The 19,323-nt window shown below is 34.8% G+C and overlaps 1 protein-coding gene across 1 annotated transcript; it reads right to left on the minus strand.

Annotated features, from left to right (window-relative positions):
* Positions 1–404: 404 nt before the first annotated feature.
* On the minus strand, positions 405–7,864 carry LOC105054681 (homeobox-leucine zipper protein ROC5-like). Its single transcript, XM_019853993.1, has 9 exons — positions 7,832–7,864; positions 7,495–7,727; positions 7,272–7,389; positions 6,172–6,864; positions 5,271–5,372; positions 4,952–5,167; positions 2,651–2,822; positions 2,193–2,563; positions 405–788 (listed from the first exon to the last, which is right to left on the minus strand). Exons 1-9 carry the CDS (start codon positions 7,862–7,864, stop codon positions 405–407), a joined length of 2,322 nt encoding a protein of 773 aa, XP_019709552.1.
* Positions 7,865–19,323: the final 11,459 nt, after the last annotated feature.

Genomic DNA, 19,323 nt, shown 5'->3' on the forward strand with positions numbered 1-19,323 from the left:
AAAATAAAGGGGGAGAATGAGCTGGCCTATTAATAAACTTTCTTTAAGACAAAATTAACAATCAATGACCATAATCACCCAATGATTCAATTGTTCATATAGAAAGCAAATAATAGGATATGAGACACTAAAACAAGTCTAAATTGATGGTCTCTCTCAGAGACACATAATTAATTAAAAAAAAAAAAAAGTTAGCTTTGGAAGCCATCACAATTGCTGATTGAGTTGACAACCAAACCACCACCATTGCTCAATGGTAAACAAAGGTAATTCAGGCACACTTCGTTCAACGCAAACGGTTCTGACTCTTATTAGACTTTATTGTCCTTCTGTTTATCATAATGTTATCTTCAAAGCATAATCCCCCACTTATGTCTAAACGCCACTTATCCACTAAAACACACTCAATTTTCACATTGGACTGCAGTTTTGATGTTTTGGATAGTGCAAGACATAAGATTGCTGACGGTCTTCACGGACTCGTCTTTTGGATTGTCATTCAGATTGCTGCTCACCAGGATCTGGAATGCCACAGTCAGCAAGGACCCGCCGGCCGGTGACTCGGCCAATTCCCCTGCACGACTTTTGACGGTGGTCGCCCGGCCACCAGACCCATCGGGGAGGATGGCAAACCCAGAAGGAAGGAAGGCGACGTAGGCCGGGTCGCCGCCGTTCATCACAACATGCATGGCCGACACGTCCACTGGAGCATAGACCACAAGTGACACTGATGCATCCGTGCATGTATCTTGGAGAATTAGCATGCTGGTCTCGCTCGCACCCACCACCTGTTAGCACAACTCCCATAAGTCACAACACATGAATACTAATATAAAATATAAATATGAAATACCTATACATATATGAATATAACTTAAAACAAGTGCTCAAGTTTTAATGGGGGAGAAATGGAGGAAGAAAAAGAATTTACATAACTGTGGATATATATGCTCCATGGGAGGAAAAGGACAAAAGCAATAGTGAGAAAGAAGAGTTGAGAAAGGATAAAGTTTCAGCATCTAATGTCAACCCTTTCCACACATTAGGAGGCTTCTAGCTAGCAAAATAATCCTTTTTTTAAAAAAAAGAAAAATTCAAATCTTGAAGATTTTGATCCCAGCCAGGATTTTGGTTGATATATCAATTTTTATTTATATCGGTACCGATCACTGACGGATATAATTAATATAATTTATATTTGGATCTCATTTATCTTGATCCATATAAATCAATGTATTGATAGTTGGTCAATAGATATTTCACAAATTTTATGATATTAAATTAATTTTGAATATCAAATATTCAGATTAACGTTTAAATTGATATATAGAAGTTTCTACCAGAAGCATCAAGATTTCAATACGGCAGTTTATGTAATATTGGTCAGAATATAGAAACATCTTAACATATCACAATCCTTTTTTTTTTTTTTTAATTAACAGTTCTGAAATTAGTTGAATCAAATCAATTTCTAGTTCATATGACCATAGGCTTTCTTCCAAAATTGCCAATATATTCAGTTTTTAACATATTGTTTTTAACAAATTTAGAGAACATATACATAGAGATCATGTGTCACAAGAGGACTGGCACTTTCGTATCAAGAGCCCCCCTATGTGTTGTCATGCCAATCCCCTAAAAGACACCAATCTGCTCCTGTCGCATGGCATGCCAGGATTGAAGAGGCCATTCGTGAAGCCAGATTTATGTCTCATAGCATTATTTAAAATTAAATAGTACGTAGATCAGGAATGGGAGCAACTATCAAACTTTCATTCCAGTGACGCAATCAAAATCGGATCCTTTACATTATAGAGTATGATACTATCATGGATAGTTACTATATCGATTGTCTATCTCAAAGATGAATGGCTTTCTTTCATCATCGTGATATGATATATATGTATCGCACTAATGATGCCTCGTTGTATTGGATAATAAACGAGAGTCATTTATCTCCGAGATGATGAAGGATGGTATGTCAACTATCTATGATTGTACCGTACTCTATGACGCAAAAGTTGCACGGCAAACAATCAAAACCATATAGAAAATCCTCTCTCTCCATTGGGCATCAACCCTAACTTCAGCCCCTAATATCATGCCAACCCCTCACATCAGCCTCTAATTATACCAGTTTTCGCAGGTCAAGGAAAAGGAAAGTGTGTCAAGGGATTGGATTAGTTTCTCACGCTGGGACGAAGAAGAGAAACGGCAATCGCAGCGTGGTGTCCCTTGGCGACGCGGAGGACCTCCTGCATGGGCCCACCATTGGAGAGGATATCCCACTCGCCCCGGCGCCGCTCGTCGCGGAGGAAATCAAAGAGCCGCTGCGGTGGCACGGGGACCAGCACGGAGGTGGCCGCGCTCAGGACCACCCCCTGCGGCTCCCCTGGGTTGTTCACGCTCTTCCGCGTCATCACGCGCACGTCCTCGCCGAAGCTCCCCGCCGTCAGCTCCCTCCAACCATGCGTTGCCCAAGCGCACACCCCCGCACAGAAGCTATCCGTCATCCGCCTCGCCAGCCTCAGCATGCTCCTCTTTCCGCCCCCTGATAACGCTGCTGGTTTTTTTCACAGATGAAACATAACGAGTAGTTTTATAAAGCCATGGGTTAATTCTATCAAAACTTGTTAGCAGACTTAATTACCGGAGTGTTCGTCTGTGGTGAAGGAGGATATTAGATTGGCGATGCACTCGCAACGGCGACGAAGGGAGGAAACCCAGGAGCGGGCTCCGAGGGCCAGCCCGGAGCGGAGCAACGGCCGGTACAGTGGATGCACCCCGGACTCATCATACTCTGTGTGCTCCACCCATGTGATCTGCAAACCAATGGACAGTTTTCTCTTGTTAACAACCAGGACACAGAGATTTATCTCATTACTGGAGAGGAAAGATCCGGAGAGGAGGTGTTCTAAACTATGTCGAGAGAAATATCGAACTCATCACGTAGGGTAAATATACAAAATGCTAAGCTTTACCCTCATGAAAAAGCCAGAGGGTTTAAGGGATTAAACATCACAAAAAGCTCAAGAATTACGAAGACAGTATAGCACGGAAGCTAATGGTGTTGCTATGGAGAATTCCTGCTTTGAGAGAATGAACAAAACCCAAGAGAAGCATTACATTTGAAGAATCTAGATTTTGACCAAGGGGGATACGGTTTATTGAACATATATTATGCATTGCCTGGTCTCAAGGGAGTGGTAGTATCTAAATCGTTTATTAAGATGCGACATGAATAAGTGCTTAGTACATTAAGGGTTTGACGTTTAACAATATCAAGAATACAAGACTGTGTCTTACATCAAAAAAATAAAAAAGGAATACAGGAATGTGTGCGTAATACTTGTTTAAATGCCCTCCATCCTGCTCAATCTAGAGTCATAATTTCTCAAAGATATTGAGATATCGAGTCTTTAACTGTTCTAATTTATGTGATTTTGATCTACCTCTATCCCTCTTGCTCATGCATCCCTCAGCCAATGTTAAACAAATCCAAATTATTCAAGAGTGCCTTTCCCTTATGTTATCCTATATTGGTGCTTCCGCTATGATTTTATTTTTTATTCTATCTTTTCTTACATTACCATGTATCCATTTTGATATTCTCATTTTAACCGCACATATCTTGTGCAAAATATTATTTGTTAACAACCCAAAATTCTGTACTATAAAGTATGCCTGATTCTATATCTGCTTATAAATTTTTTCTTTCAACTTATCAAGCATCCAATGACCACAAAACATCACGATTATACCTCTTCATTTTATCTAACCTACTTTAATTCTATGGATAATATCCTTTTAATCTCTCTTTCCTTATGAGTAATCGATCATAAATATTGATAATAATTATTTTTAGAAACTCCATGTTCTCAATTTTTACTCCATCTTCATCTCTAGTTGAGTTAAAACCCTTAGATTTTAATGTACTTCTTTGTAATTGCAATTTAAGATTAACATCAATCTTAGTTTTGTCCACTATAATATGCACTAAGGAATATCATCCTAAATATATCTAGTAAGCTCATCCATAACTAGCAAGATGAGAATTTAGAGTAGATCTTTGATATAAATCTCTTGTAATTGTAAACCTACTAATACCAACTCCAGCAACTCTCGAACTAGTACCAACTTCATTATATATGTTCTTAATCATAATATTATAGCTAATAAAAACTCATTTCTTTTCTAACATCCACAATAAAACTCCTCTAGAGGCTTTATCATATGCTTTATCTAAATAAATAAAAATCATCTAAAATCATCTTTTTTTCTTTATACTTCTTCATCGAACTCGGAAAGAAAAAAATAGCTTACGTAGTTAACCTACTTGGCATAAAACCAAATTAATTCTTTAATAGTTTTGCCTCACACTTCAATCTATGCTCCATCACTTGCTTCCAAAGTGTTATAATTAGCTCATAGGTTTAGTATCAAAATACTTAAAATTATTTTGAATATCACCTTTATTCATCGGGCATCTTTTTGATGTTTAAATATTAGTAAACAAATTAGTCAACAAAAACACTCCACGTCATCCAAACGTTTCCTCAATAGGGATTTCCGAACCTCAACAGGGATTAGTGTTGGAAGTAGGAACCCACCCTCTCATGAGGACCAAAACTTGAATCTAATCCGTTGGACCACTTGGACACATTCTAGTCTAATTCCTATTGATTGAAATGTTTGCTGGTAGAATCAAAGACATGCAACCTAACCAAATTTCTATGCTAAGTCCTTCGCTTATAAATGTAGAGGCATTGGTGTTATAAATATAAAATTATAAATTATGGTAAGCCTTGATCCAATTTGTGTAATCTCTCCATGATTTTCATCAATATATTATGAAATTTAAAGAAATTGCATGATTGTGTAACTAAAATAGGGATGGGTATTAGTAAAATAGAGAGAGTGATATTTACCACAAAGGTGAGAGAAATATTACCTTTGAGTAACCATTAGACATGTTTTGCACTATACAACCAGAAGGTAATCTTCTACAGCTCATATATGTGCCAGCACTTGGAGGATAATTGTTGCCACAATCTATGGAGACATCCACCACTGCCCATACATTTTCAGCTTGTTGCTTACAATATCTAAGAAAGTCTATACTATGGATTGGGACTAGAGGGGAAAGAACTTGAAGTTCTGCATGCATCTGGAGTACAAAGGTAACTCATAATAAGAAAATAATTAATAAAAAATAAGAACAAGATCTAATAATAGTAGAAAGAATGACAGAATATAGACTATTGACTCACAAGCTGAAGTGCACCATTTTTGCTTCCATCCATTCCACTGCATATTGTATCAATAGTTGCACTTCTCGCAATTAAAGTAGGGAACATATCCGCCCAACGAGTCTATGTAAGAAAATTTAAACCATATGAGGAAGCCATGAATCAAAAAGATCTTGGATTCTAATAGACCTAGTTCAACACTATATAGCTTTGTATAACCACCATTACGAGTCACGACAACCAAATATGACTACAACTCATAACATTAAGTAGAAAACTAAGAAAATAAAAACAAGAAAATATAGACAAAAATGTATTATTGGTCTTTCCTATTTGTAAAAATAATTCTCATTATTTTTTATAAAAGGGAAACCACAAAAGGAACTTGATTTTACTTTTGTTGAAATAATAAGGAATTCAATATTTTCAAACCTAATGTTTCCAACTTCCTTCAACCATCTTAATTGCCACTAACGCTATTACTGCTATTACAATGACTGCTACCTCCACCACCCCAACTTTCATCTCTATCATAACGAAACTGTAACCACTTCTATAATATCATGTACTACTATCCCTATGGTACTGTCATCATTGCTATCATCACCAATGATCAAAGAAATATTTTTATAAAAAATTAAAATAATTTGATTATACTTAACATATTTCAATAAACAATATATTTAATAATTTTAAAAAGATTAAAATAAAAAAATAATTTTTTTATATTTAAAATTGAAAAAGTAAAAGTGACATAAAATGCAATCCAAAGAGTGAGATTATCATTATAGCAACTATTATGTAGATTCAATTGCTAACAAAAGAAATTCAAATTCTATTATAGTTTATGCAAAATAAGAGTATATACGGCATCCATGAGGAAAGAAATAAATATAGTAGAAGGCTAGAATAAAAGTATTACCGCATCCATTAGGGTCTCCACAAGAACTTGGCTATTTATGATCACCACTTCACTCTCTCTTGTAGCCTCAGACACATATCCAATAGGCTTCACCCCAATGATGCGAGGAAACACTTGGTAATATTCATTGTAGTTGAGCATCTCCTTACCACCTTCCAAGTTTGGAATCCAAAGGGGATCCTCCAATTGAGCCATCTTTACTAGCTCCTCCATTGCAGCTAATGCAAGCTCCAAAAGTATAGATCTCTTATTTGACTTGTCTGCACCACCTAATATACCATAGTTCCTAGTTGAAGAAGTTGTAATTGAGACCATTGGATTGGAGGCTCTTGGAACAAAATCTAGCATGGTAGGCAAAGTAGAGATCATATCAAACCCATTAAAGCTATTATTACCGATCACAAGCTCTAATGCAGAGTTCGGCATTATAGGAGAGATTGGGTTGTCCAATGAAGACATAGCCCTTCCCAAGAACTTTTTGGCAAGGGAATAAACACGATTAATCTCATCCTTCAAACGGGCATTCTCTATTCTCAAATTCTTCTCCTCCAAAGAGACCTCTCCAAGTATGGTTGGGCCACCACAACTGTTGCAACATGGATTTATCATTGCATCCCTAATTGTCATATTCTCAGATTTTAGCTTTTCATTCTCTTGCCTGAGAATTGAGTTCTCATGATGCTCGATTTGTGTCTGTTACCAAAATTTACAAGCTAGATTATTATTTTTAGAAAAAAGATAGGCAATTTCCATAAATAACTTATTAAGATTATGCAAAAGCAAACCTATATTCTTTTATCTAATGCTAAGAGACTATATCAACTAGACTAATTTGTAAGATTTTCTTCTAGAGACAAAAAGAGGTTAATCCTTACATTCTATCTATTGCCACGCTTATCGCGAGGGTTGAAGTGAGTACTAAAGCAATATGAAAGCAAACTCTTGACCTCTTACCAAGGGGAAAGAAATAGTACTATTAGAGTAGGCGCTCAATGGTAACTAGCTAAATAAGTTAATAGCTCAAATTATAAAGAAATCAAAAATCACCATATTAGCAATAACCATTTTTATAAAGAAATAAAATTTGATATGTTTTCTACCTTCAACTGGGTTCTTCGATTCTGAAACCAAAATTTAACTTGGCGAGTGTCCAAGCAAAGCTGTTTGCTTAATTCTAATCTTTGCTTCTCATTTGGATGGGGATACTCTTTGAAAAGACTGTAGATAAATTAACCAAGCCAAGAGATTATGCACTTAAAGTTAGTAGAATATTAAAAATCAAGTAAGAGAGGAAAGAAAGGATTGGAGAACGATCTATCTTACGTTTCAAGCTCTTGGATTTGCTGAGCAGTGTGGCGATGATATCTTTTCTTCTTACGAGGATTTTCTTGATCTAAATCATTAATAGAAATTTCTTTCAAACTATTAGTTTCTAAGTTGTTTGTGTTCTCATCTTCTCTATTTCGGCTCATGGAATCTTTATCTCCAGATCCATCTCCTACTCCTCCAATAACCCCCAACTGGCTCATCTCATCCTGTCCTTTCATGTTAGTTTCCTGATCAAGAAAACCAAAATAAACTCTCTAAATCAGTTTACAAAAATGAAAAGGAGAAAACAAAGAGTAGAGAGTTGGGTATTGGTGTATGGACTTAAGCATACCAAAGTGAGGGATAGAGCTAGCAAAGTGAACATGGGTTTTGAGAGTATGAGAAAAATGAGGTCTGGCTAGCAAATAAACATCAACCCATAAGATATTTTATCGTATCACAATAAAGCTATTGTCAAGCAAAATCCTAAAACTCATCAAACATCCCTCCTTCCCCTTCTAAAGCCCCTTTTGCTTGGCTTTCTCTCTCAAATTCTTTTTTCTCCCCTAAATAATAATCTTATCATTTAGAACCACTCCTTTTTCCTTCACAACTTCTTTTTTTTCTTTTAAAATCTTTTGGATAAGCAATAACATTATAATACACCAAAAAAGGATAAAAGGATGAATTTTTGGGAGGAAAAAAAACTTAAGTTGTTAGTTAAAATAGAGTAGGGATTAGAAATAAAGTGAAAATAGAGAAATTAAAAGAGGTAGAAGTACAAATTCTTCTATGAAGCAATGCCTGCCACTCTTCTTCCAAAGTATATGGCTGAAAAAGGAGAAAGAAGCCAAACAATTAAGCTTATTTTTACTTTCTATCTCCCTACTCCCCTCCCTACCCCCATTCCTATATTCTCAATGTATATCTAAACCCTAATCCTCTCCCATCTAATCTAAAACTATGAAGAAAAATTTTTAAAAAAAATTGTTCTTCCCTTTTCCTACTCATCCTGCTTGGAGATAGAAGAAGAACAAGCCAACAAAACTAAAAGCATCTCATAAATAAATTGAACAAATAGACTTCACAAACCTCAAAGAAGAAATACTTCATATGAAAGGATATATTCTTCCAAAATATTCAAAATAGTGAAAAAAACTCATTGATTGACCATCCACTTCTTTATTCCCATAAAAGTCAAAAAGAAATCCAAGAAATTAAAACAAAAACATTTGTCACCTCTAATAAAAAGGAGCATTATACAATTTTCTTTATAAACAATAAAAATATATATAAAGATTAAAAAAGGACTCATGTCAATCTGACTTTCAACGACCTTGGAGCTAGTTCTCCATTGCTTGGTCAAATCCTATATAATTTTTTTCTAGCTAAAGAAACAAGAGAAGAATCTATTAAATTGTATATCTAATCTTTAACTCCAAAACCCTAACCCTTGACTTCCCATCAACCATCTCTAGCTAGTTTCCACGTACCTCTTTATTCTTTGGACCTTTATATGCCTCTACGTTATTTTGTCTCACTTTAGAGAAGAGAGGAAGACAAGAATAGACCCAAAAATAGATTGATGAAAACTTAATGGAGAGTGAAAATTAGTTGGCTGTTGACGGTAAGGAGGAAAGGGGATTAGAGAGGAGGTCTATAAGATTTTGGGCAATTATTGAAATAACCATTTTGCCCTTAGCTTTGCTGTAAAAAATAATGGTGACTAAGAGAATTTAGCGGCCATGTCATTTATTTTTAGTCATGTGATTTCGATCAAATGGCTAAGATTAATAAAATAGTACTAGATAATTGATAATTTCTATCCAATAATGCCATCTTAGGAAAGACATCATTTTTAGTTAGTAGCATACTAAAAAGGAAGGATTAGGATATAGTAAATGAGCAGAACGTTGGATATAATTTATATTCAAATCCCATGGGCGAGAATACAGTAGGCATTCACCAGCCACTAGGTTATCCCAATTAATAATCCCTAATGTCTTTGCTTAGGTTCATGCACTGTGTTCTCTTATAATCTCATGACTTATCTAGGTGCATGCATGAGTTTTTGATAATAACTAAATTACCCCCACTTGCAATATTCCATTCATAATCAAAGATTAGGGTGTTTTTTGTTTTGTTTTTTTATATAATTAAAATATGTTAAAGAAAGAATTTTTTTGGAGAAAATTAAGGATGATATCTTGTATTCTTATTATTGATATAACTATTATTATTTTTTATTAGTGGATATTAATACTATAAAGTACTTTTTCTTCAATTTTAATGATGACATAGTTTTTATAAATACTCTTTCTCCTTTAATAAAATATTGAATCTATTTTACTTAAATTTCAATAAAAATAATTGATTATAATACTTATTATAACTTTTTATATACTCTTGGTTATATTGATAGAAGTGATACAGTATATTACAAAACTTATAATTATAGAGGAGTATGATAAACTAAATATGTCATTGTCTGATGATAATAGAAATGCAATGCTTATTTAATGAATTTATAATTTTGTTCTAGTTTTAATAAATCATAATATTCTTTATAATAAATTATGGAATTCATCTTACTTGAAAAAGAAGTTGATAAAAATTTGATTATAATCTTTATCATTCTTGTCTTCATCTTTAACTTCATAGATAAAAGTCTTGATATATCATGAACGATATATTTATGTGATTAATAACTAAAATTCAATTTTAGCTAGCAACTAATGAAACTAATTATGGTGAAATAAAATCATTAACATAGTAGTTGTTGCTGTCGAGGAGTCGATCTGACTCAGACCGACGAGCTGGAATCGAGAGAGGGGGAGAGATGGTCACTCGAGACATCCGGATCAAATACTAGCTCTGGATCCATGGTCGATCCTTCGAATCAAATCCTACAACACTACTAAATACAAGAAAGTCCTCACACTGAGAGAACTTTCTGATCAATGGTGAATCCTCCAATACCCAAGTCAGTCTCCCATGGAAGTAAATAAAAGAGGTTGAGCTTTCTTAAAGAATTTAAAGGTCCAGTCGAGCATGAGGTGAAATGGATTCTATTGTGAAAGAGTGGAGAGTGGTGGTTCAAAGAAAGTTTGTGGGAGAGGGAGTTCAGAAGCAGAATCAGAACTGCTCAGAGTCTTATGGAAGAGCTAGGTTCCAATTTGTATGAGATCTAACTTAGGAAGAAGATAGGCAAAGCAAGTATTTACTTACTTTCCTTATCTGGAGAGGTTCTATAAACGAAGAGGGCTACCTCTATCATTTGAGAAATGCATGTTTTTTTTCCTTTGAAGCCACAGAGATGCGACATGCTCTAGTTGTTAGATCATAACGGCTTGCATGACCAGAGATTGTTGAGTTTATGGATCTCACTGAGTGAAGAAAATAGAATGGCAAGATGATCCACCACTTATCATCTAGCGAACAAAAAACTTCGTAGCTTCTTGATACGATCGTAAAAGTCTAGATGGCAAAGAATGCGTAGTTACTTCATTACATCCTTTCGAAGACATGCATCAGATCGTAGATGGGTTGCCAGTGCCATGATGGATGGGCCATCTTTAGGTGTATCAGTAGTTATAGATATAAATCCCTTCATTTGTTTAGATACTAGCTAGTAGCATTATTTTTTAGGAGATTTCTTGAAAATGATAAATAACAACTTTTTGCTGCTAGAATGAAGGGACAAATTGATATCTAATACTAGGTTGTAGTTAAAAATTATGCCTTTCAAAGTTAATAATCTAGGCTATATATAAATTTTACTTAACAAGAGAGACAGAGAGAGTAGTGCTTGGTGTGCTTAGAACATAGTTTGGTGACCCAAAAATAGGAAATCAGATCTCAACAAGTTAAATCAATTGATACATTTATTTTTTTTATTAATAATATTCATCAAGATCCTTTAAGTATCATTTTGACAAATGCAAGTACATCCTTTCATTTCCACCACCTCCTTTTATCACTTTTTTCTACATTACCTTGTTATTTTGTCTCCCAAAAAATCTTCCTACCTCCTCCGACAATCTACCATGCCAAAGAAAAGGTCCCTCTTCTTATTTTCCTCAACTTCCTTCTTTACCACTTTTCTCATTTTTCCTTTTTGCCAAACCTCTCTTCATTATAAAAAATGAAAAAAAAGGTTAAAAAACATTATTTTTCAATGGTTTTCAGCTGTTTTGTTAAATTGAGGGTTTAGTGGAAGGTCAACTTTGCTTCAAGATAAAGCTAATTGATTGAAGAAAAGGATTGGATGAGGTAGAAAGAGAACTCTGTCCTAATTGTAAATGGATTTACTTTTCAGATTATTTATAGACATAATAGTACGTCTAACATTTGCTTTATCCTTGCACATCCATGGTTTGATTTATTAGTATGTCCAACTTAAATAAGGTTATTTCAGTTGCTAAAGTGCTAGCTTCATGCTAAAATAGTAATATTTTACACCATGAAAACCTTAATAAGCAAGTCATGCACAACATAATAATCAAGATTCACAAGTTAGATTCTATAGTATATATTTGTGCCTGTAGAGCAATTTTGATGCATTAACAAGTCATGCAACATCAATTTATGCAAGGTTTCTATACTGGTTCAAGTTTGTTTAGACCCATTCATATAAAGTCTATATAGAAAAATATGCTTTTGGCATAATGAGATAACTTCTTAAGAGAACTAAGTAATATATTTTCTTTTCAGAAATTATTTAGTGATAGTTTCTCTTAGCAACTTCCTTTTATCGTGTAAACAAGAGCAACTAAACAATCACTAAAAAAATTTAGAAGGAATGATAGGACTATCAATCATTTATAATGCTAAGTATTGATTTGAAGTTGGCATAAGTTTGACAAGAATATTTTCCTATACAAAATAGAAATATAATGATATTGATTATTTGTTTGATAATATATTTGTGTAGTTTTGATGTATGGTTAAATAAAAATATTTAATTTTACTCTTTTACTAGCTATATTTTCATGTATTCTTAAAATCTTATCTGGGCCCACATTAGGATAAGCTTATTGCCATGGTGGCTGGAAGGGATGCAGTGGTCCTTTAACTTCTCACTCATCTAGGCTCGTGTTGCAACATGGCTCTCACCATGGCAAGCTTGCTTGTTTTGTATGGTAGTAATGCACGCCATAAGTATCCTAACCTATGCCTATATGACCCTAGTTCCTATTATAGTAAAATCTATATTCAAAAAGTTTCAATGGCCATATAAAAAAGGCTAAGTATCACCAAGAATCAAAGAATATCAGGATACATTGAAATTAAATGTTGCTGAAATAAGATTGAAGATCGATGCGTCAAGATTTACATCAAGCATGCCTAACATCAGAGAGAGATGATTCTTTTGATATATACCTTCTTTACAAGTGTATAATAACTTAATATCAAAGTAGGTGATGAGTTTTTGTTTTTCTAGGTCAAGTGTAGAAGTCTAGTGCATAATAGTTCGAAAGATGACTTTACCATGGACAACACAGACTGAGTTTGCAAATTCAACCATTTCTAATTTGTCTGACATCAAGTTTTCCAGTATCAATTTTTCTTGACTTACCTCACAGGTTGGATCTCAGATGAGGAAGTTATATATAGCCAAAAATACTAAGGCAATACTGGTGTAATTTGAAGTCTATATTCTAACAGCAAGTATCAAATTGTGAAATAGCAATTGATAGTAATATGCTGATGCAAGTGAAGGACCCATTAATTGTCACATAAATTTGAGAGGGTGAATATCTAGAATAAGCACTTTTAAGAATAACACATATGATGGAAGATCATCAAAGCTCAAAAATATTGCATGGTTACATTGAAAGTTATGTTTGAGTAAGCTCGCAGGTTGGTGCTACAAGATATACTAGCAAGAAAGAACATAACTTACATGACCACCAAACAAGCCACATGACCAGATGGAAGGATACAACATAATTCTTGACTCACAAGTAACCAATGGACTTAAATTTTGAAGGTTATGTCAAGTGATAGTGAAAAGAGTAATTTCATGATCAATTTAAAAAGAAGCTTCACTAGCACCAATGCATTTACATTAAACCATTTCACTATATCCAGTATGTGGTAAACTTTTGAGTGAATCTTGAATTACCCAAAATGGAGGTTAAATAAAGAAGATATGGTCGAGTTATCGAAAATGTGTAGGGAAATTTTGGATATCTACAAAGCTGCCATTTGTGGCCTAATAATTTAAGAATGATTCTTCCCTTATTGTGTGGTAAGAGGGTGATCAGGAGACTATAATGTGAGCCTGCAACTAGTGGAGGTTGAGATTCTTCAAATGATGCCTTGTGTGAACCGAAGGTGCGAGGTCGAGGCTTCAGAATGAATTCAAAATTGTGAGGACTTCTTGTGATCCCTACCTTTAGATATTATTTTCTAATTCTTACTTTTTCATCTATTTCTAGTTATTCATTTCTAGTTCAAATTTCCTTCTTACATAGTTCTGGCTTTCATTATCTTTTCCTATTCTACTTTGAACTTATGGAAGATAAGGTACGTTGCTCCATGGACTCTTTATCTACATCATAACCCCCCCCCCCCACCACCAAAAAAAAAAAGTACTCAAAATCAATTAATGGAAGTTCTCGTGATTTCATGTTTTTTCGTGTATTCACTTTAAATTATTTTTCATCGTGGACTTTGCATGCGCTTGGTGGATTTTAGAGAAAAGCTTAATGGATTCTAAGGAATGACAACTATGAGTTGGTGGATTTTAGCAAGTTGCTGCCACCCTTGAAAGACTTTTAGTGGGTTTTGAGCATGGATGAAGACTTCGCCAATGAACTGACGATATTGAGTTACCCCACAACCCTTAGATATCTTCTAGTTCTAGTTCTACTTCTAGTTTCTTTTTTTTTCCCCCTTATTCTAGCTTTTTCTCAACAAGTTAGCTTCTGGTTCTCTTTCTTCTTTCCTCTTCTAGTTTTTATTTTAATTGATTCTTGTTAAATTTAATATTGATTTTCAATTTTGAATTCTACCATGTCATAATAAGGCATGCATTAACATCTTTTTCTTGCATCTGACGGACCACCAATCTGCATGCTAGATGTTTGAACTTCATCTTAAAGAAGTGGACTTGCTCCCAACTGAAAAGATGGTATTAATTGAGGGAACGGGTGGATGCCATCTATCATAAAATGGACAACCGTGCACACTCTATTCAAACTGTCCAAATATCCCGAAATTCATATATTCTTTTCTTTTTAGTGTTCTAATGTGCATGCTACCATCCATCTTATGATGGACAACGCCCAACCATGCATAGCACCCTACGATACTTTTTGAGTACCACAGAGCATCTATTTTCTTATTTGAGATAGTCATCAACTTAGGTCAGCGAATCCTAGATAGCTACTAGTTTCGATTTTCTAAAGAAATTATCTATGATTAAGCATACAATCTTATTTTAATGCCTATTATATTCTTCCTAGGGGAATATTGTAGTGGTTCAAACAGCTACTGCCTCCAGATCTTCAATCAGTCTTTGCTGCAAAAAAGGTGATGGCAGTTTTATAATGGGAAAAACAGACAGTGGAAAATGATGATACCAAACTTAAACTATTCCAAAATGGTGGTGGAGATATTTTCATGAGCAACATCAGTCTTAGAGAAAACTCAAAAAAATATCTATTTGCTGAACCATTCTCCAAGCCAAAGCTTGACCTGAAGGCTAAGGAATGCATCTCATTTATGGAGAAGAACTGCTAAAGTAGGTAGCTGGTTCTTCTCTAGTGTGTCCTTCAAAGTGGGGTCAAGGCAGGAAGTATCATTCTGGCATGACAACTGGTTAACCAAAGAGGCACCCAATAATAGCTTTCCAATACTTTTCCATCTCTCTGAAGACCAATCTATCTCGGTCTCTGACTTCCTCAACAAAGTAAGCAATGAAAATGCAAACATGTTGATCCTAACCCAAGACATGATAGATCTTCTCAACCTAGTAACACTCCCATTGGTAGCTGATATGGTAGAATTGAAGTGGTGCTCCTCCAACAAGTTTACAGTTAAAAATTATTACCTGTTCCTTCGCAATGGGGGGATAATATCTTCCATAACAAAGATTTCATGGAAATTACCACTGCCAGAAAATGTCAAGCCTTTTAACTAGTTAATTTATCACAATATAGCCCACACAGTAGAAGTTTTGAAGAAGAAGGAGAAGAAGCTTGAAACAACACGATGCATCATGTGTGTAGAAACATAAGAATCTGCTAATCATCTGTTCATGACATGAGCACTCGCAAGCTTGGTATGGTCAATATTTTGTTTCATAGGTCAGCTGACACCGATTCCATAGACAATCAATGGCCTTTGGAGTGAATAAAGAAACAAACAAAGAGACAAGCTGAAAACGGTTGCATAGGACTGTTTAGTGGCTTCCACATATGGGAGCATATGGAAAGAACAAAATCAGAGGGTCTGTAGTTGGGAGGCAACATCACCTATTCTGGTAGCCCAACAAGCAATTTTCTATCTCACAAATTGAAACTTCATAAGCTCTGAGAAATATAGCAAAGTCATTGAGGAGTTGATTCAATCTATTAGACTAAAAATGCCACTCATCTCTATTACAAGAGACAATAACTGATGCTACGCTAGTTTGTTTCCTTATCCTTAAGTTACTGAGGAGCTTTTTGCTTTCGAAAAGCTCAAGCCGAACTCTTCTGTACACCTTACTCAAAGCCACTTTGGATGTGACTATGATGTGGCCACTGTGCACATGATATCTTAATACATTAATAAACTCTTTGGGTGGGAAACCTCCCTATTTTATCAAAAAAAAAAAAAAACTTACACTATTCCAAACACCTACCAATCCTGGTTACTATACAGCATATTAGAAAGGCCTCCTCATTATGGAGAGATTTTCACAAGGCTCTGCCAAATTTCTTATCTTCCACATCTTTTATATCGGAAGATACAAAATCCAGCACATTTTGGCATAAGGTATGGATAGATAGAGAACCATTGGAGTCAGATTTTTTCGACATTATTTGAACTCTCACCGAACAAAAAAGCATTGATTATGTCGGCCGATCACATACAGTAGCAATTTTCAGCATTCATAACATCCCAGGCTCAAGAAGAACTTCACAAACTAACATGTCTCCTATAAAGAGTTCTTTTAACAGAAGAAACTAATAAGACAACATGGAGGTGGAGAACAGCTACTTTTTCTGCCATCGAGGTATAATGTCTCACTTTGAAACATCAACTGGTGCTTACCTCTACTAGAAAAGTCAAAATATTTAATTTATTAGTTTATCAAAATAGAATCCTAACAATCTACAATATGAAGAAAAGGAAATGAAAACATCCTGAAGTCTACTGCTTTTGCATCAATAAAGAAGAAACGGCACATCACATTTTTCTTTGCATGTTCTTACACAAAGTAGATTTGGCAACAAATAATTGCAAACTCTTACATCAAGGCAATACCAAGCTAGCAAGGGACTGCCTTATAATGTTCTTATGCTGGAATGTTTGGAAGAAAGGAACAATAGAGCACTTAACTTTGAAGCCATATCAGCTCTGAAGTGGTTATATAAGAGTCTGAAGGTTTTGCAAAACTGGTCACCAGTACATCAAGGAAAAATGCTTCAACATGGTTAATGTGCTTCTGCAATCCATTTTAGACCCCATTCAAATAGTGGACTAACATCAAACCATCAACGCATCGAAATCCTCATAACTTCAACACTGCACATTCTTCTTCAAGACAAGATAGTTGAGTGGTTCTAATCCAAGTGCAATTGTTATCTCTCTCAGTCAATATTACCTTGTAATTATGTCAGGTTACTAACTTCAGGGGCCGTTGACTACAAATGCTTCCTCTAGGCAATGGTCATGCTAATCCATACTTCGCATCACCATTGTTTGTTAGTAACATCCTATTAACAGCAATCTGTAATTCATTTAATTTCTTCACACTGTACACCTCTTAAACCAAAACCTATAATTACATCATTAACCAACAAACTTGGTGCCTAACAGAGGATTGGCCTCCCAAGCCCTCATTTATCTCTCTCTCTATATATATAGAGAGAGAGAGATCAGAGAGAGAGTTCCCCAAATCAGACTCCTAGTTGTCTTGTTGCACTATGACTGTGGCCTATAAAATGATTGGTAGAGTTTCTAGAAGCCAAGGCATCCAGTATGGCAGTTTATGTACCCTCCATAAATTGGATTGCAAGCTGTTCAACTTGAGTTTTTGCTCTGCTCCACATCCGTTGTGGTCAAAGTTGTGCTGGGTTGTTATTGGATTTTTATAGTTTTTGACCACAATGATTGGTGTATTGCTGGCTACTAAGCTAATTTGATAATACAAAGTCTATGGTTGAATCTAAATTAAGATAAGGATGGTGCCACCAGAGTAAAAATAACAACGCCAGGACTATCATCAGTTTTTTATTATTTTCAAGATATAGTTTGGCTTGGATAGAAATGACTCTTTCTTTCTTTGAAACCACATAGAAATAGAAATTCTAAATCTTGTAGGAGTCAAAGTATGCAAGAGTGTCTGACAGTCCTAACTTAAGTTGGAAAGAACCTGCCATGATACCATTAAGTTCACATACTTGTGGAGGTGCCACCATGAGCTTCAACGCAACATAATAGAAGTGAAAAATGAAACTCGAATAAATATTAATCTAGACGCTAATTAATGAAAAACTGGAAGCTTGAAAGCAAACCCTTACAAAATGAGGGGCATCCCTTCCTATTCCTATGTGAAAATGAAAATTGGGATGTGGGCAGGACTCAGAAAGCTTGTCCATGTGGGGAAGAAGAAGAAATGAAAAGGAAAGAAAAAAAAAGAGGAAGGAAAGAAGAAGAAAAGAAAAGAAGGAAAGAAATTAAGAAGGGAAAGGGAAATGAAAAGAAAAGGAAGGAATGCCAGAAAGAGACAAAGGAAAATGAAAGAAAGGAAGGGAAAGAAAATAAAAGGAAGGAAAAAATACAAAGAAATACATGGAAGGAAGTAAGAAGAAAAGAAAGAATAGAAGGCAAGAAGAGAGGGGAAAGATAAAAGAAAAGATAAGAAAAAAGGAAAAGCAATAAAGGATATCCATCGGGATAGGATGAGATAACTATCGAGATAGGCCTGGACAATAAGGTATCTCGTTCTATGAAACAATAAGGATATCTTCGTTCTATGAGATTTAAAATATTATTAAAGAAACTAAAAACTAAAAAATTAAACTAAACGACTAACTAGAATCAATAAAAAAGTGAGAAAAGATAAATAATAGCTTTAGCTCGCTAACAAAAGTCTGTCAATTTTTTAGATTCATCAAAGCCTTCAAGGCTTGTCACCATTCATCAAAATTTACTAACTTGCCATCGATGTTCATTGGAGCCTATTAGTTATTGCAGAATCTACCAAAGCATATATAGAGTCCATAGAGCAATAAGAGATACTCAAATACATGCAAGAGGAAAGGTATTTAATTCAAATTTGAGAATATAGAGGGAGTATTTAAAGTAACAGGTCTTCTAAGGTCTATAAGACTTATTTGTTTCATGTGGATTAATTAATCTAAGGAATTATTTGGTGGCCTATAATTCAATTGCATATAATTAGAATTGCAATTGTAGAAAGGGGCCTTATTTGTTTGTCTTTAATTGAAAACTATTAATGTAATTACAATTTTTCAGTTATCTTATGGGAAAAGCGATATGGTTACCTTATAATTAAGCGAGTAAGGTTACCATCGAGAAACAATGAACGGTTTACATTTTCTATTATAATATAATATGAAGTAATTATTTCATAATTATAATAGAAATACAATATCACTGCTA

Source organism: Elaeis guineensis, chromosome 12, assembly GCF_000442705.2.
Source record: "Elaeis guineensis isolate ETL-2024a chromosome 12, EG11, whole genome shotgun sequence".
Lineage (NCBI taxonomy): Eukaryota > Viridiplantae > Streptophyta > Magnoliopsida > Arecales > Arecaceae > Elaeis > Elaeis guineensis.